At 40.3% G+C, this 24,757-nt stretch overlaps 1 protein-coding gene across 1 annotated transcript; it reads right to left on the bottom strand.

The window, feature by feature from the left end:
- Positions 1 to 770: 770 nt before the first annotated feature.
- Positions 771 to 4,768, bottom strand: LOC131256138 (putative leucine-rich repeat receptor-like serine/threonine-protein kinase At2g24130). The gene is made up of 2 exons (XM_058257186.1): positions 2,156 to 4,768; positions 771 to 1,416 (listed from the first exon to the last, which is right to left on the bottom strand). The coding sequence occupies exons 1-2, from the start codon at positions 4,728 to 4,730 to the stop codon at positions 1,019 to 1,021; spliced, it is 2,973 nt and encodes a 990-aa protein (XP_058113169.1). The 5' UTR covers positions 4,731 to 4,768; the 3' UTR covers positions 771 to 1,018.
- Between the last annotated feature and the right edge of the window lie 19,989 nt (positions 4,769 to 24,757).

Below are 24,757 nucleotides of genomic sequence, written 5' to 3'. Positions count from 1 at the left end.
GGCCACCAACTTCACCTTGTTGGCAGTGAGTAGAACACTTTCGCTTTGTAGTCCCACCTCTGTGTTGTGACATCCACTCCGTCCATCATGTGAAAAACCTCATTTTCGCCGTACATCTAAAAAAATCATTCGACACAAAGTCAAGTGGGCCAAACCTTGGAGAACAATGTAAACTCACCCATAATACTTATCTGTTCAAGCGCTGTGGCCTGCCTGAGTTTTTTTTTTTTTTTTTCAATGGAGGTCCCTTCATCCAGTTGAGGTTCACCTGAATGTATTGCATGAAATATGAACACAATGGTAGCCCCACACACTAACTATGCTTGGTGTTCCTCCCAATTGTTTCCTCTGGTGTGGCCCATCGAAGATGTGGATCGGACTTATTTTCACTTCATATATATAAAATGGAGGGACAAACCTGATGGATGGAGTGGATTTCGCATACGTGTTACAGCGGGCCACACAAAGCTCAAGTGATGTACCCGCTATTGTTGAAGATTTGGGTCTAACACGTACATGTGTGATGTTTTATGCATTGAAAAATTAGCCAAATCTCCTGAATTCCGGATTGGATTGGAATCTCCTACATCGCACAAATACAACATGCACTTCCCACGTTGTGTGTGTGTGTGCGTGTGTGTGTGAGTGAGTGACTGAGAGAGAGAGAGAGAGAGAGAGAGAGAGAGCACCTTTATTAGAACTCATGTCTACAGGAATATAAAACACATTTAAAAATAAAAGACTATCTAGTGATAGCACCATAGAACTCATGTCTACAGGAATATAAAACACATTTAAAAATAAAAGACTATCTAGTGATAGCACCATACCATGCTCAAATGACTTTAAAAGCACATTAAAAAAATAAAAACTCTTCACTGATTACCATCACTTCATGAATTGATAAGGATCCTTCCATAGATTAAAACACCCACAAATCACATAAAGAATAAGATAATCCCTCCACCAGATATTAAACAACCCTTTTCTTTCCTTCTCATTCCCATTCACATTCCCATCAGCCAGAAGAACCTTCACTCCATGGACCTTCAAAGGTCACATCTCTACCCAGATATTCTTTCAACTGGCCCATCTCATGGGCCACATCGATCATGGTGGGCCGCGCCGACGGAGATCGCTGCGTACAAATAAGACCCAGCTCAATCAACTCCATGATCACTTCCCGCCACACCTTGCGAGAATCACACGTGCCGTCCGATGGCGCGGCCTGCTGCAATGCCTGTTCGATGATAGAGTCAAGCTTGTGAGGGTAGTGGCTCTTAACCCATGCATGCATGCTCGAACCTGACTGAAAAATGACATCCGTTGGCCGCTTTCCGGTGATGACTTCTAAGAGAAGAACTCCAAAGCTGTAAACGTCTCCCTTTGTTGATGCATGCTTTCCCATTCCATACTCTGCATTCATGCAAGCCACCAACGTTTCGTTAGGTAAGAATGAGAAGATTGGTGCTAAAATACGCATGGTGCGTAGTGCACCTTTGTTTGCCAGCCCATTAGCACTAAACATGGCCTTAATCATGCTTTCTTACGTCGAAAAAGCACCATAAAAGTAGGGTATGTACGGTGCATCTGTCCTTATTATAGAACTATAATATTCTAAATGACCATAATGCCCCTAAGTGTCGTTTTTTTTTCTTTTTCGGAACTGGGTTTTCCATCCACTACCTGATGAACACAAAGGGTAAAACAGTCATTTTGACTGTTTTGCATGTTGTTGCAGACTTGAGAACAAGGAAGCTTTCATGGACATGATAAGATGAGCTCTGTGTTGCCCAAGCAGCAACGCCCAGTGATCTAAACCGTCCATCTGGCAGGCCACATCATGGATGGGTCATTGATCTAAAGCACAGTCCCCCATCGTCTTAGTCCATGATATTTTTACTGTTCAAAGTGGTCCATTGAAATATTACACTTCCAACTTGAGGTTCGTATCATCAGTTGGCGCGATTATCCAATCAATCCCATCCATTAGATGGACCAATTGGATAATCCGAACATGCGTGGACCACTTGGATCATCCGATCATGTAGCCATGTCTATCCCGTTCAGAAACACATGATAGATGGGCAACTCTCTTGATTCATGGCAAGAAGCTAAGAACTACAAACATATATAGCAAGAGAAATATACATACCTGGAGCGATGTAACCGATGGACCCACATAACAATCCGGCCGTTGAACTGAAGGAAGATGAATCAAAGACGGCATTGCTTGTGCCCCCACCCTCAATCACCAGCTTTGCAATCCCGAAATCCGTTACCAAAGCCGTCATATCATCGTCTAGAAGAACATTGCTTGGCTTCAGGTCACAATGTATAACCCTAACAGGAGAATGGTGGTGCAAGTATGCCATCCCTTCAGCTATGTCTCTACAAATGTTCACCAGTTGAATCAAGCTCAAACTGCGGCCCGCCCCATGATTGGGGTATAGATGACTTTCTAGGCTCCCGTTCGACATTAATGGAAGAATCAGCGCCTTAAAATCTGGCCGGCTGCAAGCTGTTATGATCTTTATCAGGTTCCTGTGTCTAGTCCTTTTTAGCACCTGGCACTCTCTCTTGAAGCTCCCCAAGATATCTCCACCACACTCTGAATCCATTACTTTCACTGCAATTTTTGTTTCGTCATGGAGAATTCCCTTGTAAACATGCCCAAACCTGCCCGACCCGATTAAGCTCGAGCCGTTGAATCCGCCAGTGGCCTCTGAGAGCTGTCGATAAGAGATCCTTGGGTACATGTGTTCTTTTGTTTGCTGTTCTTCATCATCTGATACAGCCTCATGAAAGGCTGCAAATGACTGTCTTGTTTTCAATTTGAGTACTAGAAGATACCCAAAAATGCATAGTACAAAACAAGGGGTGCCCAAAGAAGTAAGAAGAATCGACAGGATTATGAACCGGTGGTGCCGTTTCTTGTGACAAGATGACATGCCGGAAAATGACCCGCATAGGCCTGAATTTCCCAAGAATGAATCCAATGCCAGTGATGCGAATGCTCCCTCGTTCCATACAAATCCTGAGAAGTTATTGAAAGAGCAATTGAGTTGCTTAAGTGATGTAGACGCTTGTAGAGATGCCGGTATCTCTCCCTTCAACCTGTTTGAAGATAAATCAAGAACTTGGAGATAAGGCAAGTTGCCAATTGAAATTGGAAGAGGCCCTTGTAATAGATTCCTAGAAAGGTTAAGATACTCAAGCGCGATGCAGCTTCCTAGTTGGGGTGGGATTCTGCCGGACAGATTATTTGAAGATAGATCAATGGCTAATACCATGTCCATCTTACTTAGCTCTAACGGCAAAGGCCCTTGTAAGAAGTTGCTAGAAAGATTCAAATACAATGTCAAGCTCCTCAATCTTGCAACTTCTCTAGGAATCATACCTGTTAGTCTGTTGTGAGAAAGATCCAAAATCTCCAAGTTTATACACTTGCCTAAACTTGGTGGTATCGTTCCTGAGAAATGGTTTTCATATAGCAAGAGCCTTCTTAGCTGAGAAAGATTCGACAAGGCATCCGGAATCAATCCTGAGAGCCTGTTTTTTGATAAATCTAGAAGACCCAAATGAGGAATTTCACCCAATGTGGATGGAATTTCTCCATAGAGAGAGTTATTAGATAAAAAGACCCTCTCTAGCTTCCCCATGTGGCCCACTTCGAGCGGAATTGATCCGTTCAATAGATTGCTCGACAAGTTCAAGAGGGTGAGATTAACAAGAGTTGAAATGCTCGGAGGAATTGAACCGTAGATGCGATTCTCTCCAAGTTGAAGTTGTAGAAGACTAGTAGAAAGATCCCCAACAATGGAAGGAATCTCTCCGCCGAGATTATTTCCCACCAATTCAAGTTCTTGGAAACGAGAGCAATTCAAAAGAGAGGCGAAGAAAGGTCTAAGGTTAGTGTTCCCATCATGGCTTGCCAAGTTGTTGTAAGACAAGTAAAGGAACTGCAAACATGGCAATTTGTCGAAAATCGCGGCCGGCAATTCCCCGCTTAGAGAATTAGAACCCAAATCAATCCATTCAAGCTTGGTGGAGTTAGAAAGAGATGGTGGGATTGGACCCACCAAATGATTGGACCACAGTAGAAGAAACCTCAACTCAGTTAGCTTGCATTGATTACTCAATGGGATTTTGCCGGTGAGAGAATTATTCGAAAGATCTATATATTGCAATGAAGAGGTATTGTGAAAGAGAGTAGCAGGAATCCGACCTACAAGTCGATTGCTACCCAAATCAAGATAAACCAACCGACAAAGAAAACCCAATTCAGCTGGTGTTTCCCCTTCGAGGAGATTCGACTCGAAACTAAGCTGGCTGAGGTGGGAGAGAGCTCCAATCTCCACAGGAATTCGACCTCGAAAGAAGTTGCCAGACAGATCAAGAATGACCAAGAATGACAAATTCCCTAGAGCTGGAGAAATTGTGCCGTGGAGCGACCTCTTGCTGAGATCGAGCTGTGTGACACGCTCCTTCACATGGCTACATGTTACACCAGTCCAATTGCACACATGCAATCTTGAAGAATTCCAATCTTGGAGCGCGTTATCTGGGTCGACAACGATCTGGGATATGAATGAGAGCAATGAGGCACGATCAGTTGATATGGAAAGCTTTTCATGTTCTGATGAGCCGATAATGAGAATGAAAAAAAGGTTAATAACAATAATCAAATGTAGTAAGTTGGGGTATCGAACGGAGCCGAAGATAGCCATTCTGCAGTCTGCAAGAGAGACCGAGATGGTGAAGAAGAAGATGAAGATGGGGAGTAGATAATAAGAGCTACACCACCTCATTTTTAAGAAGAGAGGAAGGAGGGAGAGAGGGAGAGAGACGATACACGGTAGTTTGGTGTGTATACGAGAGCTGCCTAACTGCCGTTGACATGAACGTTTGGCGCCTGATGTTTGACCATTAAGAGAGAAGGCGGGCGAGAATCCGACCGTTCGCTGTTAGGCACGTGTGAAGTTGCCGTTGCCACGTCAGCACCGTTATTTAACGTGAAAATGTATTTTTGTGTTGTTGGTGGCTTCCGTGTCAGCATGCCTACTTTTGTCAGCTACTCAGTTAGTGGGAGTGCCTAATTAGGATAGAGAACTGCTAATAACTCTCCTTCGAGTGCACTTTCCAGCACGTGAAAACGAGTCACACGTGTAGAAGATCAAATCCGTTCGTCAGACAATACCAGCAGTGGCTGTGGTTTATATAGAAAACCAAGCCTATCTGAAACTCATGTGGTTGACACCGGTACAAAATAAACGAACGGTTAAGATAAATTGATCAGAGAATTAAAATTCTTCATCTGCATGTCTGGCCCACTTGATATATATATATATATATATATATATATATATATATATATATATATATATTCGCCTGTTAAGCGGATCCGATCTTGTGTACTTGTTACTGGTTTCCACGTGTGAGGTGAGTGTACTTTCAGAATGTACTCCACCAGTGCAATTAACATTTATTATTAGAAGATTATTTCCGTGATAAGTGATAGTTATGGTTGTTTAAGGCCATTGGCATGCTGGGTTCGATGGGAAGACACGACAGCTCGGCACGGGATTGGGAGTCGCTGTCCGACTCGCAAATAAAGTGACGTCACTACATTATGTGTGCCCCACCATAATGTATGTGTTATATCTATGCTATCCATCCATTTCGAGAGATCATTTCAGAGTACTAGGAGACAGAATAAGGCATATCCAAAGCTCAAGTAGACCCACCACATAAAAATAGTGGGGATTGAATGCCTATCATGAAATAAAAAATAAAAAAGAAATTTACGCTACAGAAATTTGCGATGTTTTCCGTTATTTCATGTATGTGTTAACTTATAAATAGTTGGATCTCAAATAAACATAACGTATTTTAGATCCCTAAGAAGGTTTCAACAGTGGGCGCCACTTCCCCCACGTTTTTTGGTTGGTGGTTCCACTTGAACTTTATATCTGCCTCATTCTTTTGCTTCGTTCCCTACAATGGTCTCTCCAAATGCATGGATGATGTAGATTCAACACATGCACCATGCATGGTGGAGCCTATAGAAAGTGGTGACATCACTTCAGCAACGAGACTCACCACTGAAGTGACATCGCCAAGTTCCATGGGCCTCACAATGATATATGTTTTCTATCTGTACTGTCCATTTATTTGAAAAGATCATTTTATGACATAAGCCAAAGAATAAGCTAGATCCAAATCTAGAGTAGACTCCACCACCAAAAACAGAGAGTTGCACCTACTCCAGTAACCTTCCTTAAGGTCTATCACGATGTTTATTTGAGATTCAATTGGTTAATAAGCCAACGCAGACATGAAAGAAGGGAAAACACGTATGTCAGTATGAACGAAAACTTGTGGCCTTTGGAAGTTTTTAATGGTGGCATCACTCTACCCACTTAATCCATATGAAATTTGATCTCTCTATATTAGGTTTCGGCATGCCCAACATGTACATGCTGCACAAACAATCAAATTTGATCCAAACATCATCCAATTATATAAGCCAAACATGCATCTAAAATACAGACAGCTGATTTTAAATGGTCAAGTGTTTTAGTGAAGAATGTGACAAATGATCAACCAACTTGAGTTCATGAATGCAGTAGATTCGCAATCCGTATGCATTATATATCTAAACCTAATTTGTGACATGTGACTGCTTGCAGAGGTGAGAGTGGGAAGCTAGTCATGGAGTGCTACATGTGTAGGATATGATAAGATAGGGTTGAAGACCTGGAATATGGTAAAGCCATTCGTGAGAATCTGATCTCACCATGGATGGCGATTGGGTAGTGAAGCCCTTACTCCATTCATGATCCCACCATGGACGACGATTAGGTAGTGAAGCCCTTACCACGCTCAGAATTGACTGAGAAGGCTATCATGTTGTTAGAAATGAGTCTGGGACCTTTTATTTTCAGACGCTGTAAAATACCTCACCAATCAAAATTCACCACATCACCGCACCATAGCTAAGGGTGGTGAGAGCCTTGCTATCTAATCTCTGTCCTCTGACCATATGCCTGGATTTGGTGGTGGTATGGTGAGGATAAAGTGAGAGCCACCCAAGATGGGGCGCCCCTTAATTACCATGGGGCCAACCTTGATGTGTGTATTTTGTACTCGTCCATCCATTTTCCCATATCATTTTAGGGCATGATCCAATTATCAAGTGAACCATACTCAGAAACAGTAGTATTGAACACTGAGAGCCGATTAGGTGAGACCCCATCTCACCCAAGATGGTGCGGACCCTTACTGTGGGGTTACAGTGGGGCCCACCTTAATGTATGTATTTACGCCGTCCATCCGTTTTTCCATATTATTTTAGGGCATTATTCTAAAAATGAAGCAGATTTAATTATCAAGTGGACCATACCATAAGAAACAGTAGTGATTGATGATTAATGGGCTACAAAAGTTTTGGATCAAGCTGATATTTGTTTTTTCCCTTCATCTTCTCAGTTTATGTGACCTTATCAATAAATTGGATGGTAAATAAAAACTATGATCATATTAAGGTGTGCCCTAAGAAGCTTTTAACAGTAGTCTTATAGTATGGTCCACCTGATAATTGGATCTACTTCACTTTTTGGATAATGATCTGGAAAAATAGATGGACAGTGTGGATATATAGTACATACATTAAGGTGGGACCCACAGTAACCCCACCCTAAGCGCCTCACCTTCATGGGTGAGGTCAGGGTCTCATCTAATCTACTCTCGCTGAACACCTTATACCATTAAAAACTTCTTAAGACGCCCTTTAACATCTAAGCAATGTTTATCTGCCATCCAATCTTGATAAGGTCACATAAACTTAGATGATGATGAAAAAAATACAGATATTAGTTTGATCCAAAACTTTTGTAGCCATTAAGTTTCTCATAGTATAGTCTACCTGATAATTGGATCTGCTTCATTTTTGGAATAATGCCCTAAAATGATCCAGAAAAACATATGTACAGTAAACATGTCAAGGTGGGCCCAAGGTAATGTCCACACCGTCTTGGGTGAGGCCGCGGTCTCACATAATCCGCTCCTATCTAATAGCATGTGGCCCACCAATCAATTCTTGCCACGTAACTACACCGCGAGGGGTGGTGAGGGCCTCACTACCTAATCTACGTTGGGCTGGCCATGGGTGGTTTTTGTCCTAAAATCATATCAATTAGTCAATCTGATCCATTAAAGGTGCCGTACGTTGAAAAACATAAAAGAAGCTATGATTTAAATTAGCAGTAGAATCACCCTGCCACGTGTGCTGCTCTACCGTATCGTGTACAGGTACACGGCATATGTATATCTCACATGTAGACACGTGGCTGAAGTGCACAAGATCTAAACAGCTCATCTCTCATGCTCCGGTATGAATGGGCCATTACCCAAAAACCAGGAGGGTCGAAAGATGATAACAGCCCAGATTAGAATCAATCAAATTAGACTTATCTCATGATGGGGCCCACCAAACAAGCTATCTGAGTCTTTACATGCCTGACACATGTCCCGTAGCAACTTCCGTACGTGTGTTAAAAGTGCCATATGTGCCGTGTAGAAATTAAAGTTCATGAGTAGGACTTTGAGACAGGAAATTTTTTAACATCTATGGATGTCGTACATTTGGCATGACTGGATTAATCGGGACCGTTCATCTGGTTGGCGTCAGCATCCATTGGTGAAACTTCTCAGGAGCTGGGCTATCATAACCATCCCACCAGCCACCTACAGATTGACACTAAAATTAAAAAGCAAGGGCCCAAATTCAACGAGCAAGATTCAAGGGTCCTCTGATGGTTTGTCCTAGTACAATCGGCATGGGTTATGTGGTAGGGACCTCGGGATGAACGGTCGGAACCTTATCTACGAGGACTGGGAAGTTTCTTTACCGTGCGCCTGGCATTTACCTCAGATCAGAACCGCCCAACTAATGGGACCCACAAGACTTTTAACACGATGTCATGAGATTGGGCCGTGGTAGACTCACAAGAATTTTAAAATGAGGTCATGAGTTTGAGTATTCGTTACGGTGAAATCCCACTCTGGCATGGGTACGTATATAAAAAGCAAAAAACTAATGGGACCCCACCATGGATAGATTACACAGCCAAAATTATACCGAAAATAGGATCCCAAACGGCTGACTTTAGACATCTGATTGTCTAATCAATCTGATTTTCCGGATATTATTAGTCAAACTGCCGTTCGAAAATAAAATAAAATAAAATAAATTCTCAAAATTAAATATTGACTTATAATTTTAATTAAAGAGAAATGCTAACACAACTAGTCATACGTCCAACTAATTTGTGCCATTCGGAAATTTTAAAAAAAAATCTCAAAATTAAATATTGACTTTTAATTTTAATTAAAGAGAAATGCTCACACACAACTAATAAAATGTCCAACTAATTTGCACGTGGGAGCCACTACGGTAATTTTACCATATATTTAGTAATATTGTGCCACCATAAAAAATAAATGCCCCCAAAATCAGGACAATCCAGCCATAAAAATTGGATGCTACGGATGAATGTGGAGTTATTAAGTGTTGTTTTATAGTTTTCTATGGTGTACCCCACTTACTAATTGGATGAACCTGATTTTTAGGGCATCTCATTTTTATGATGGAACAATCTTAATGAGTACAAAACATCATGGTAGGCCCCATACATCAACTAGTTGGATCATACAACTATCTGCTTGTGAGCATTATTCTTTAATAAAAATAAAAAAATTTAATGCACCACTACTTTCAGCATTCATTCCTTAGCCTTGAGTGATTATTAAGGAAGGAATTGGGGCTGGATCAGCCTAACTCAGCCTGAATCGGAGATGACTAAGGGTGACTAGTGGTATCAAACCGGGTCACTCATTACTGAATCTAAGTCGACTGGAGCCATGTCCATACCATATGTTCTAGTGGTTCTCAATGACCAACTCTTTTCTCATTTCGGATATAAAAATGTTAGAAAGATTGTAGTTAACACTAATAAATGATGCCCTCTTAAGAATATGAACTGTCTAAATACTAAAATTAGGTCGTGTAATGCGACGTGCTTGATTTTATATCACCGTGGACAGAAGTGATACCTAATTTAAAGGTCATGCGCATGCCTACGTGAACCTATGCTCATATGGGAACTTTGTTTTAACTAAATTTCATATTCGTACAAGTGGGAGGTTTATCAAAAACTCACCAAGGCGGCATGTTATCATCGTCCGATATCCAAATCGTCCGATGATATGAGTGGGACCAACTTGATCTCACTAATGCTTAAGAAGCAAAAGTAAGCAGGACACACGTCACGTTTCACTCCGAATTCTTAAATAATGACTTGGATAATCAAGATTCAATTCAGTCCGTTTTTTCCCATCTAGTTGTAAACATCATCTAGAGAAGTGGCTCGCTCGATCAAAAATAAAAAGGTTATAGCTTTAATCAAATGAATATACCTCTCAGGTGGGACCCACATTGTGTTTCATGCTGAAGAACTATTTTCCGTGTAAATGTGATGACCATGAGATCAATGTGAAAGATTAAAAAGGCTTGGAGAAAAAGTACAATATATCAACTATATAAATAATGCTTGTGTTTAACTATTCTATTTTGTTGAGAGCATGAGTCACCATATTCTTATAGAGCACATATAAATATAATGTATTTTCATACCCAACTTGGCAAGTTGCTATTGTTATAAGCATGCCCCACTTGCACCAATGGCCCATTTAGAATACCAATGTTCATTAATCTACGATTAATCAACTTAAAAGGGAAATGCTCATCATTCCCAACAACCAACAAAGATTATTAACGAATTAATAATGAGATTATCAAATCTATAGAAGTGCAGAGGGACACGGCCAATTGATAAAGCTACCACTTATCATTAGGGCAAGGTGGACCGCGTTTTATTAAATAAAACATGGGATATATTAAAATGCATCGACTAGATATGCGGCCGAGATTCATGGGCAAGATTGAAAATGTGATTCATGTGGCTGACCAGCGTTCCACAAGTGTGAAAGGTTCGGATCACTGATCAATGGTCGGTAGGACAGAACCATGGGCTGCACTTGAAAACCAAAGTACACTGCATGGCTTGGATGCGTCTATGGTGCATCCCTGACTGTGGCTCCCACCATGACGTATGTGACTTACATCCACGCAGTCCATCCGTTTTGATAGCTCATTTTAGCGCACGATACCAAAAATAAAACAGATCTAAATATCAGTTGGACCACACCACAGGAGATAGTGGTGACTGAATAACCACTATTAAAAACTTCTTAGGGGCCGTTGGTATGTTTATTTTCCATCCAACCTGTTGATAAGGTCACAAAGATCTGGATGAAGGGACTACACAATTATCAGCTTGATATAAAACTTTTGTGGCACACAAGAAGTTTTTAGTGGTCAGTCACCAATACTTCCTGTGGTGCGGTCCATCTGAGATTTGGATCCACAATTTTATTTTTATTTTTTGAGATAATACCCTAAAATGATCTTTTAAAACTGATTGATGGTGTGGATTTAATGAAAATACATCAAGATGATCTCTACGGTAAGCAATCCACCGACCTCAGTGGATCCAGGGATCCACCCAAGCGGCCTCCGCATATCCTTGTGTTATGATCTAGTGGGACATGATGCCAACCTGGCAAGTTTGTGTGAGTTAAAGGTTCATCAGGTTAGCCCTGACCGGTCCAACAATATTCTGGTCTGTTAATAAGGTCGGCCACGTGCATTCTGTATGAGTTCTAGCATACCATGCATAAATACAAAGCTCTGGGACACTTCACTAGATACTGTATCACCACCATCCAAACCGCCATGTGCTTGTGATGTGGGCCCATGCACATCTGCGTACTTGCATTTGTGTAGTTTCATATTACAGCGAAACCAAGTGTTATGCATGGACGTGAAGGTCCTACAACAGTTAACTGGTGGGAGCCCGTGCAACAATTGTGGGCTCACCTTGATCTATTTGTGACATCCGTTCCGTCCATTATTTGAGCTGGTGCATTTTAAGACACAGACAAAAAAATCAGGCCCATCCCAAACTTAAGTGGGCCACACCAGATGGAAGAGTGGGGATGAGAATGCCCACCATCAGGAACTGGAGCCTACAGTCGTGTTTATACGCACCACAAACCGTTCACAAGGCAATACCCATCATGATGAAGGGAAGAATCAAATATCAACATGACCCAAAACTTTGATGGGCCACGAGAAGGTTCTAATGGTAGGGTCACACCCTCAATGTTACCTGTGGCGCGACCAACATGATCCTTGGATCTGCCTGATTTTTGTGCTCACATCCTATCATGATTTAGGGCAAATGATGGATTGATCGGGTGTTTTGTACGCACATCATGGTGGTCCTCGTAGCACATTTTATTGCATCGGCTACCTAGTTGTAAATGTTGTTTGGACGTTTTCAATTTATGCAGAAACAAGAGAGTTCGATTGATTGAACAGGCAGCTCAATCAATTGAGTGAAATCTGGATTATATAGATTAGTCTCTAGATAGTTTTGGATAGGTTCGAAGGATCGACATAATTCGAAAATTTCATATTTTAAGAGATTTCACCTCTATATTTTTGTTTTTATAGTGAATTACTTATCGCTTTGTGCTGTGATTTTTTGTCTCTATATAAAATTGTCAGTTCTTATGCATGTTTTGTTTGTGTTTATTTTTTCATCTATGCGATTCAAATTCAATGATCACTTCTGCAGTTCCCAACAATAAGAAAGTGGCATCCGTTACATGGTTTACAACTCGGATGAGTCCGAGACATCTCGTCCAAGTCGACTCAGATTCTATAATACCTAATCCCATTCGATACCATGAGTGAGCCCAACTCAGGCAGTCAGATCGATTACCAAATACGATCGTGCATATGGTCTTGTGTGCGGACATAGTGCTGTTAATGAGCTCAGGTCGTGTATGTTGCCCTGCATGATAACTTGCAACGATGATAGTGAGTAATGATCTGTTGGACCATTTGCATGGGAACCTTCCAAAAAAAAATTGTCAGATTTGGAATCAATGCCATTTACATCAACTATCTAGACCGTCAAGTAGGTCCAGATCACTCTTTCTGTGGTTGATGTGATTGGATTCTCCTCCAACACCCGATGCTGAAATTATCATCTCTAAATGATTTAGTCAATTCATTAATTGTTCATGCAACGGACTGAATGGTTTGGATCAACCTATCAATTTTATAAAGGTGGCCTATTAAAAGTTGGCTGGACTTGATGGACAATCCGGAAAGGAACCAGCGCAGTGTTAGTTAATATATTGCAATATATTAACATAGTAGTGGATATATTACATTATTCAGAAAATATAGTAGTTATAAGTTGTCCAATATTATATTGCACTTGCATTAGTCCCCTTCAGAAAATTTCACGTTGTCCAACGTTATGTTGCACTTGCATTAGTCAAATTTTAAGAAATTCATTATTTAAAAAATGATTTTTCTATTTTAAAAAATGAAATTAGATTACTAAAGAAAATGAGATCAAATAACGTATGCTATCAGAAATTCAATCAATAAGTTTTTTTTACAACTTAAATCATTTATTTTTATTTAAATTGTTTAAAATCTACAAAATGAAGTTAATAATTCAATATTTTGATATTTTGCATGCTCAATGATTGATTTTGACATTCAATTTTCATAATTGGGAAATTTTGAAATTTTTGAAGAAAAAAATTCAAATTTTCTTTAGTTCCACTATTTAACTTGTAATTAGTGTGTGGAAAATTCATGTGATAATGAATGGAGGCTTATTTATATGCTGAGAGGACTTTTTTATTTTTTTAAAAAAATTTTAATTAAAAATATAAATATAAAATAATTTTTCGACCAAATGTTATTTATACTTTTTATTTATATATTTATGAATATCTATTGATTTTAACATTAGCCACACTCATTTATTTATTTCAAAATAGATTTAATTTTTAAAAATTATAAAACAAAATAATTTTAACATATATTTTTAAATAAATGCACCGTACATTATAGGAAAATTTTAACTTTAAAATTGTCACAGCTGAGATATCTCCCCAGGTGTGAATATCTCTCACAGCGACACAACCATTTATCTAAACCCTTTGGAGAAAATTCATTTAAGACTATATATATATATATATATATATATATATATATATATATATATATATAGAGAGAGAGAGAGAGAGAGAGAGAGAGAGAGAGAGAGAGAGAGAGTCATGCTCCCCTACGCACCTACGCACGTGCGCACCTTTGCACACGTGTCATGGGTGTCTAATCTGAACGGTCCATGTGATGCGGAATCCCATGAAACCCCATGTGACAAATTTTCACCTTGATCTAAAATTCTGGTGGGCCATAGCAAAGAGAAATGCAAATCAAGGGAGGAAACTGTTTTCATTTTCATGGCCCATAAAAGTTTTAGATCAAAGTAAAACTTAGTCCCGGGGGGTTTCACGAGGTGCTGCTTCACATGAACGGTTCAGATTTTGGATCCACATCACGTATGATGGGTTCTCAAAAAAGTTCATACGTAGTACGTACGAACTAATTCACAGGTGAGCGTTTCCATGTGTGTGTGTGTGTGTGTGTGTGTGTGTGTGTGTGTATCGACCTAATTCTATTTGATTCGATCCAAATCGACAGCCTGGATCGATGCAGTTCGGGTAGGATCAGGCAGATCCGATCATTTATTGAATCGGACTTGGATCAATGTCAATCCGGACTAGACCGATTCGAAATCCGAATCCAGACCAATCCGATCCGGGCCCTCCATGGTATGTATTTTATTTTATTTTATATATAAACGAAAGAAAATATCATTTGAGATAGAAAGACAGAGAGAGATTAGTATTGGGAATTAGAAAGGGAATGGGATTTTTGTAATTTTTTAGAAATAAGAAATATAGATGAAAATGGAAAAGGGGAGAGTTGATAAGAACTCAGGTGGGTTTTAAGAACTCACATTGGTTTTACGAGAGTTGCAGAGAGAGAGAGAGAGAGAGAGAGAGAGAGAGAGAGAGAGAGAGAGGTGAAGGTTGCTTGATATGCAAGGCAAGTACTTGATGGGAGAGGGAGAGAGAGAGGGAGGTGAAGGTTGCTTGATATGCAAGGCAAGGGAATCGGATTGGCTAGTCCCGCTGACACTAGCCAATGGCTGGTGGTTGGTGCTATGTGGGCCCCACCATGATGTATGTGTTTCATCCATGTTATCCATCTATTTTTACGGATCATTTTACGATATGAGTCCAAAAATGAGTTATATCCAAATCTCAAGTGGATCACATTATAGGAAACAGTGTTGAACGAGGGTCAACCATTAAAAATATTTTGGGAGCCATAAAAGTTTTGGATCAAGCTGATCTTTGTCTTTTCTCTTCATCTGGGACGGTATGACCTAACCAACAGATTGGATGTCAAATAAATAGTATAGTGGGCCTTAGGAGGATTTTAATGGTGGATATCCAATCGCTATTGTTTTCATGTGGTGTGGTCCACCTGAGATTTAGATTCCTCTCATTTTTTGGATCAACACATAACATTATCTTTAAAAATAGATGAAACACATACATCATGGTGGGTCCACAGAGTACTGACCACCAGCCACGGAGTTGGTGGCAGGGGGAGTAGCCAATCCATTCCCCAAGGCAAGTACTTGATGGGAGTGATCATGACAGCAAGTTCTGTATTCACGACAGCAAGAAAATATATAAATTTAATAAAAAAAATTACAAAATTTCTTTCTGTATTCACGACAGCAAGTTCTGTGGGTCTGATCATGAGGTATGTGTTATATCCAAACCGTCCATCCATTTAACGAGCTCGTCTTAAGGCTTGAGACGAAAAATAAGATAGATCTAACAATCAAGTGGACCACACTGCAAAAGGCAGTGGGGGATTGAACGTCTACCATCGAAACCCTTTTTGGGGTCACAGAAGTTTTGGATCAATATGAAATTTGTTTTTCCTCTTAATTCAGGTCTTTGTGAACTTATGAACAGATTGGATGGAAAATAAATATTATGGTGGGAGTAAAATCTGTGGGACCCACCGTGATATATGTATTTTATCCCCTCCGTCCATCCGTTTTAACAGATAATTTTATTGCATGAGCTCAAAAATAAAGTATTTAAAAAGCTCAAGTGGACCACACCAAAGTGAAGTACATCACTGTGGGACCCATGTAACTTTGATCTCCTTTGAACCGTTCGTACAACTCAGAGCTCGAGGAGCGGCAGTTCTCGTCTTCGCACAACACGTACCTACAGCAATTATATAGCTGGTGTGAGTGAGGTAAACTAGCCAATCCGCTTCCTTTTAGTAAACTATGTGGGGCTTTTTTGGTTTATCTACACCGTCCATCAATTTTTCCAGATCATTTTAGGGGTTGATACTAAGTTTTAAGTATATCCAGTGATCAAGTAGATCGCACCATAAGAAACAATGGGAATAATGATTTCCACGCTGTTGAAAGAAATGGACTGATCCGAACCTTGCCCAATCCGATCCGACTCGGTTTTCCTGACCAAGTCAGACTCGGATCGGTTCAGACCAACAGGGGTTCAAATCAGTTCGAGTCAGATAATCCGAACTCAGTCACGGATCGGATCGAGTTCAGGTCAAGCCCTGCACATTTCAAACCGAGTCGAGTTGGACCCAATCCGATCCAACTCGGTCGATGCCCAACTCTAGTCGTATCTATGCTGTCCATCAATTTAGAGATATCATCTTAGGGCAGGAGAAAGAATGAGGCAAATCCAAAGATCAAGTAGACCCACCATAGAAAAATAGTAGGGATTTAATACCTGTCATTAAAAAAAAAAAAAAAAAAAATTTATTACGCCACATAAGTTTTTTGTGTTTTCCCTTGTTTCATGTATATGTTAATCAATAAATAGGTTGGATCTTAAGTAAACATCATGGATCCCTAATAAGGTTTCAACATGTGGGCGTCACTACCCCCACTTTTTTTTCTTGGGTGTATCCACTTGAACTTTGTATTTGTCCCATTCTTTGGCTAGTTCCCTGCAATAATCTCTCCAAATGCATGGATGATGGAGATTCAACACATACATCATGGTGGGGCCTATAGAAAGTGGTGACATCACTATTGAAGTGACATCGCCAAGTTCCGTGAGCCTCACAATGATATGTATTTTCTATTGGTATTGTACATTTATTTGGAGAGATCATTTCATGACATGAGCCAAAGAATGATCCAGATCCAAAGCTAGAGTAGACCCCACTATAGAAAACAAAGAGTGACACCTACTGCTGAAACCTTCCTAAGGTCCATCATGATGTTTATTTGAGATCCAACCGTTTCATAAGTTAACGCATACATGAAAGAAAGGAAAACAAAGATATCAGTATGAATGAAAACTTTTGTGGCCATTGGAAGGTTTTAATGGTCACATTACTCTACCCACTTAATCCATACCAAACTCAATATCTCTATGTTAGGCTTTGGCATGCCTAGCATGTTCATGATGCACAAACAACGGAATTTGAGTCAAACATCATCCAAGTATATAAGCCACACAAGCTTCTAAAATATAGACCGCTAATTTTAAATGGTCAAGTGTTTTAGTGAAGAATGTTAACCTATATTTACCACTAAAATATAGACGGCTAATTTTAAATGGTCACGGTTGATGATTAATGGGCCATGAAAGTTTTGGATCAAGCTAATATTTGTTTTTTCCCTTCATCATTTAAGTTTATGTGACCTTATCGATAAATTGGGTGGTAAATAAACACTATGATCATATTAAGGCGCGTCCTAAGAAGTTTTTAACAGTAGTCTTATAGTATGGTCCACCTGATAATTAGACCTACTTCATTTTTTGGACAATGATATGGAAAAATAGATAGACAATGTGGATACATAGTACATACATCAAGGTGGGACTCACAATAACCCCACCCTAATGGCCTCACCATCTTGGGTGAGGTTGGGGTCTCACCTAATCTACTTTCATTGAATACCTTATACCGTTAAAAACGTGCTTTAATGTCTATGGAATGTTTATTTGCCATCCAATATGTTGATAAGGTCATGGAAACTCATGACAGGTAAAAAAAACAAATATTAATTTGATCCAAAACTTTTGTGGCTTATAGTATGGTACACCTGCCAATTGGATCTGCTTCATTTTTGGAATAATGCCCTAAAATGATCCGGAAAAACGGATGTACAATACACACGTCAAGGTGGGCCCCACGGTGAGGGCTGCACCGTTTTGGGTGAGGCGCCCGGGTCTCACGTAATCCGCTCCCCTCTAACAGCATGTAGCCCACCAATCAATTCTTGCCACGTAACTACACCGCGGAGGGTGGTGAGGACCTCACCACCAAATCCGCCTCCGGCAGGCCATGGGTGGTTTTTGTCCTAAAATCTTATCAATTAGTCAATCTGATCCGTTAACGTGCCGTTGAAAAACATAAAAGAAGCTGTAATTCAAACTAGCAGTGGAATCACCCTGCCACGTGTGCTGCTCTACCTTAATCCGATTTTCGTGCTCTACCGTATCATGTACAGGTACACGGCATATGTATATCTCACATGTAGACACGTGGCTGAAGTGCACAAGATCTAAACCGCTCATCTCTCATGCTCCGCTATGAATGGGCCATTACCCAAAAACCAGGATGGTCAGAAGATGGTAACAGCCCAGATTAGAATCAATCAAATTAGCCTTATCTCATGATGGGGCCCACCAAACAAGCTATCTGAGTCTTTCCATGCCTGACACATGTCCCGTAGCAACTTCCGTACGTGTGTTAAAAGTGCCATATGTGCCGTGTAGAAATTAAAGTTCATGAGTAGGACTTTGAGACAGGATATTTTTTAACATCTATGGATGTCGTACATTTGGCATGACTGGATTAATCTGGACCGTTCATCTGGTTGGCGTCAGCATCCACTGGTGAAACTTCTCAGGAGCTGGGCTATCATAACCATCCCACCAGCCACCTACAGATTGACACTAAAATTAAAAAGCAAGGGCCCAAATTCAACGAGCAAGATTCAAGGGTTCTCTGATGGTTTGTCCTAGTACAATCGGCATGGGTTATGTGGTAGGGACCTCAGGATGAACGGTCGGAACCTTATCTACAAGGACTGGGAAGTTTCTTTACCGTGCGCCTGGCATTTACCTCAGATTAGAACCGCCCAACTACTGGGACCCACCAGAGTTTTAACACGATGTCATGAGATTGGGCCGTGGTAGACTCACAAGAATTTTAAAATGAGGTCATGAGTTTGAGTATTCGTTACGGTGAAATCCCACTCTGGTATGGGTACGTATATAAAAAGCAAAAAACTAATGGGACCCACCATGGATAGATTACACAGCCAAAATTATACCGAAAATAGGATCCCAAACGGCTGACTTTAGACATCTGATTGTCTAATCAATCTGATTTTCCGGATATTATTAGTCAAACTGCCGTTCGAAAATAAAATAAAATAAAATAAATTCTCAAAATTAAATGTTGACTTATAATTTTAATTAAAGAGAAATGCTTACACAACTAGTCATACGTCCAACTAATTTGTGCCATTCGGAAAGGAAAAAAAAAATCTCAAAATTAAATATTGACTTATAATTTTAATTAAAGAGAAATGCTCACACACAACTAGTAAAATGTCCAACTAATTTGCACGTGGGAGCACTACGGTAATTTTACCATATATTTGGTAATATTGCCCCACCATAAAAAAATAAATGCCTTCAAAATCAGAACAATCCAACCATAAAAATTAGATGCTACAAATGAATGTGGAGTTATTAAGTGTTGTTTTATAGTTTTCTATGATGTACCCCACTTACTAATTGGATCAACCTGATTTTTGGGGCATCTCATTTTTATGATGGGACAATTTTAATGAGTACAAAACATCATGGTAAGCCCCACACATCAACTAGTTGGATCATACAATTAGCTGCTTGTGAGCATTATTCTTTAATAAAAATAAAAAAAAAATTAATCCACCACTACTTTCAGCATTCATTCTTTAGCGTTGAGTGATTATTAAGGAATTGGGGCTGGATCAGCATAACTCAGCCTGAATCAGATATGACTAAGGGTGACTGGTGGTATCAAACCGGGTCAATCATTACTGAATCTGAGCGGACTCGAGCCATGTCCGTACCATATGTTCTAGTGGTTCTCAATGACCAACTCTTTTCTCATTTCGGATATAAGAATGTTAGAAAGATTGTAGTTAATACTAATAAATGGTGCCCTCTTAAGAATATGAACCGTCTAAATACAAAAATTAGGTCGTAATGCAACATGCTTGATTTTATATCACCGTGGACAGAAGTGATAACTAATTTAAAGGTCATGTGCATGCCTACATGAACCTATGCTCATATGGGAACTTTTTTTTAACTAAATTTCATATTCGTACAAGTGGGAGGTTTATCAAAAACTCACCAAGGCAGCATGTTATCATCGTCCGATATCTAGATCGCCCGATGATATAAGTGGGACCAACTTGATCTCACTAATGCCTAAGAAGCAAAAGAAAGCAGGACACACATCACGTTTCACTCCAAATTCTTAAATAATGACTTGGATAATCAAGATTCAATTCAGTCCGTTTTTTCCCATCTAGTTGTAAGCATCATCGAGAGAAGTGGCTCGCCCAATCAGAAATAAATAAGTTATAGCTTTAATCAAATGAATATACCTCTTAGGTGGGACCTACATTGTGTTTCATGCTGAAGAACTATTTTCCACGTAAATGTGATGACCATGAGATCAATGTGAAAGATTAAAAAGGTTTGGAGAAAAGGTGCAATATATGAACTATATAAATAATGCTTGTGTTTAACTATTCCATTTTGTTGAGAGCATGAATCTCCATATTCTTATAGAGCACATATAAATATAATGTATTTACATACCCAACTTGGCAAGTTGCTATTGTTATAAGCATGCCCCACTTGCACCAATGGCCCATTTAGAATACCAATGTTCATTAATCTACGATTAATCAACTTAAAAGGGAAACGCTCATCATTCCCAACAACCAACAAAGATTATTAACGAATTAATAATGAGATTATCAAATCTATAGATGTGCAGAGGGACACGGCCAATTGATAAAGCTACCACTTATCATTAGGGCAAGGTGGACCGCGTTTTATAAAATAAAACATGGGATATAGTAAAATATATCGACTAGGTATGCGGCCAAGATTCACGGGCAGGATTGAAAATGTGATTCATGTGGCTGACCAGCGTTCCACAAGCGTGAAAGGTTCAGATCACTGATCAATGGTCGGTGGGACAGAACCATGGGCTGCACTTGAAAACCAAAGTATCCTGCATAGCTTGGACGCGGCTATGGTGGATCCCTGACTGTGGCTCCCACCATGACGTATGTGAATTTACATCCACGCTGTCCATCCGTTTTGATAGCTTATTTTAGAGAATGATACCAAAAATAAAGCAGATATAAATATCAGGAGGACCACTCCACAGGAGATAGTGGTGACTGAATACCTACTATTAAAAACTTCTTAGGGGCCACTGGAATGTTTATTTTCCATCCAACCTGTTGATAAGTCACAAAGATCCCGATGAAGGGACTACACAAGTCTCAACTTGATACGAAACTTGTGTGGCACACAAGAAGTTTTTAATGGTCAGGCACCAATGCTTCATGTGGTGCGGTCCATCTGAGATTTGGATCTACATTTTATTTTTATTTTTTTGAGATAATGCTCTAAAATGATCTTTCAAAACTGATTGATTGTGTGGCTTTAATGAAAATACATCAGGATGATCTCTACGTAAGAGATCCACCGACCTCGGTGGATCCAGGGATCCACCCAAGCCGCCTCCGCATATCCTTGTGTTATGATCTAGTGGGACATGATGCCAACCTGGCAAGTTTGTGTGAGAAACAGGTGGTTCATCAGGTTAGCCCTGACCGGTCCAACAATATTCTGGTCCGTTAATAAGGTCGGCCACGTGTATACTGTATGAGTTCTAGCATACCATGCATAAATACAAAGCTCTGGGACACTTCACTAGATATTGTATCACCACCATCCAAACCGCCACGTGCTTATGATGTGGGCCCATGCACATCTGCGTACTTGCATGTGTGTAGTTTCATATTACAGCGAAACCAAGTGTTATGCATGGACGTGAAGTTCCTACAACAGTTACCTCGTGGGAGCCGGTGCAACAATTGTGGACTCACCTTGATCTGTTTGTGACATCCGTTCCGTCCATTATTTGAGCTGGCGCATTTTAAGTTATAATAAGAAAAATCAGGCCTATCCCAAACTTAAGTGGGCCACACCAGATGGAAGAGTGGGGATGAGAATGCCCACCATCAGGAACTGGAGCCTACCGTCGTGTTTATACGCACCACAAACCGTTCACAAGGCGATACCAATCATGATGAAGGGAAGAACCAAATATCAACATGACCCAAAACTTTGATGGGCCACGAGAAGGTTCTAATGGTAGGGTCCCACCCTCAATGTTACCTGTGGTGCAACCAACATGATCTTTGGATCTGCCTAATTTTTGTGCTCACGTCCTAACATGATTTACGGCAAATGATGGATAGATCGGGTGTTTCGGGAGCACATCATGGTGGTCCTTATAGAACATTTTATTGCATGGGCTACCTTGTTGTAAGTGTTGTTTGGATGTTTTTATTCTGTGCAAAAACAGGGAGTTCGATCGATTGAATAGGCAGTTCAATTGATCGAATGAACTCTGAATTATATAGATTAGGCTTTAGATAGTTTTAAACGGGTTCAAAGGATCACATAATTCGAAAAATTCATATTAATTTTCTCAACCCTTTTGAACATGTTCGCTTGATCAAACATAAAATCTCAATCAATCAAGAGTTACTTGATCAATGCCGATCGATTGATTTTAATATCAATGGCACAAGCAGTTTTTGTAATTGTGTGATTTGTTTCATATTCCAGATATAACACTAATACACACACACACACGTGTGTGTGTGTGTGTGTATAGGGAAATGGTTCTATGCGTTCAACCTCTTGGGAACTTCCCATGAGGTTGAGTTATGTGGGTCCCACCGTGATGTTTGTTGAACATCAACACTGTACATTTGATGAGTCCTATTTAAATTATGGGATATCCCAAGAATTAACCGTATGCGGAACTCATGTGGGCCATACCATCTAAAATCATGTGAAGACATGCCTAAAACATAGAAAAGCACTTGGTGGGGCCCACCTAAAATTTGGATGCATTTGAAACTTGGTCTAACCCCTTATCAAAGTGGGACACACATGCATAACGGATGGGTTGGATTTGTGAACCACATCTCGGAGGGCCCAACAAATGATTATGAATGTTTTAATGGGAGGGTAACCCCTCTCAACTTTTGTATGTGGCGTGGCCCACACAAGTCATGGATTGACTTGATTTTTAAGCCTAAGGCCCACCATGGAATGGTGCATATGACCGATGGGGTACATGTTTGACACGCATGACACCGTGGCCACACAGCTTGACCTCATGGGAAGTTCCCATGAGGTCGACTGCATAGAACCATTTCCCATATATATATATATATATGTGTGTGTGTGTGTGCGCGCGCGCGTGTGCATATGCGTGCAAGCGCACATGCATGCCCATGTGTGGGTGTAACTACGGAATTAGGAGAGAAAAAGATGGCTAAATTAATTCTAGGATTTAAATGGGAGAAAACAAGAGTTTTCACATCCTAAGATATTTCACCCATCTTATTTTCTTTTTTATAGTGAATTGCTCGTCACTGTGATTTTTTCTCCCGCGTGAACTTGTTAGTTCTTATACATATTTTGTTTGTGTTTATTTTTCATCCGTGCGATTCAAATTCAATGATTGCTGCTGCAGTTCCCAACGGTAAGAAAGTGGCATCCGTTGCATGGATTACAACTCGGATGAGTCCGAAACATCTCGTCCAAGTCGACTCCGATTCTATAATACCTGATCCGATTCGATACCATGAGTCACCCCAACTCAGGCAGTGATCAGATCGATTACCAATACGATCGTGCATTAGACAATCTGAGTCCTCGAGTCTCTTAACCATGGTCTTGTGTGCAACAACATGCCAGTGTGCATGGACACAGTACAGGTGCTGTTAATCAGCTCAGGTCATGTACGTTGTCCTGCATGATAACTTGCAATGATGATAGTGAGTAATGATCTAGTGGGCCATTTGCATGGGAACCTTCCAAACAAATTGTCAGATTTGGAATCATTGGCATTTACATCACCTATGTAGACCGTCATGTAGGTCCAGCTCACTCTATCTGTGGTTGATGTGTACAAATCGCGGTGATTGGATTCTCCTATAACATCCAGTGCTGAAACAATGCATCATATATATATATATATATATGGAAAAGGTACTATGCCCTCGACCTCACGAGTCCGTCCCATGAGGTCGATCTGTGTGGGCCCCACCGTGATGCGATTCGAAAATCTACCCCATCAGTTAGAAGCACCATTCCATCGTGGGCCTAGGTCTCAAAAATCAAGTCAATCCGTGACTTGTGTGGGCCACACCACATACAGAAGTGGGGAGGGGCCGTGCACGGTTAAAACATTCATAATCATTTTTTGGGCCCACCGAGATGTGGTTTGAAAATCCAGCCCATCCATTATATGTGTCCCACTTGGATGAGGGTTCAGACCAAGTTT

This window comes from Magnolia sinica, chromosome 9 (genome assembly GCF_029962835.1).
Source record: "Magnolia sinica isolate HGM2019 chromosome 9, MsV1, whole genome shotgun sequence".
Lineage (NCBI taxonomy): Eukaryota > Viridiplantae > Streptophyta > Magnoliopsida > Magnoliales > Magnoliaceae > Magnolia > Magnolia sinica.
The sequence above is the reverse complement of the archived record's forward strand: the minus strand, read 5'-3'. Positions and strand labels throughout refer to the sequence as shown.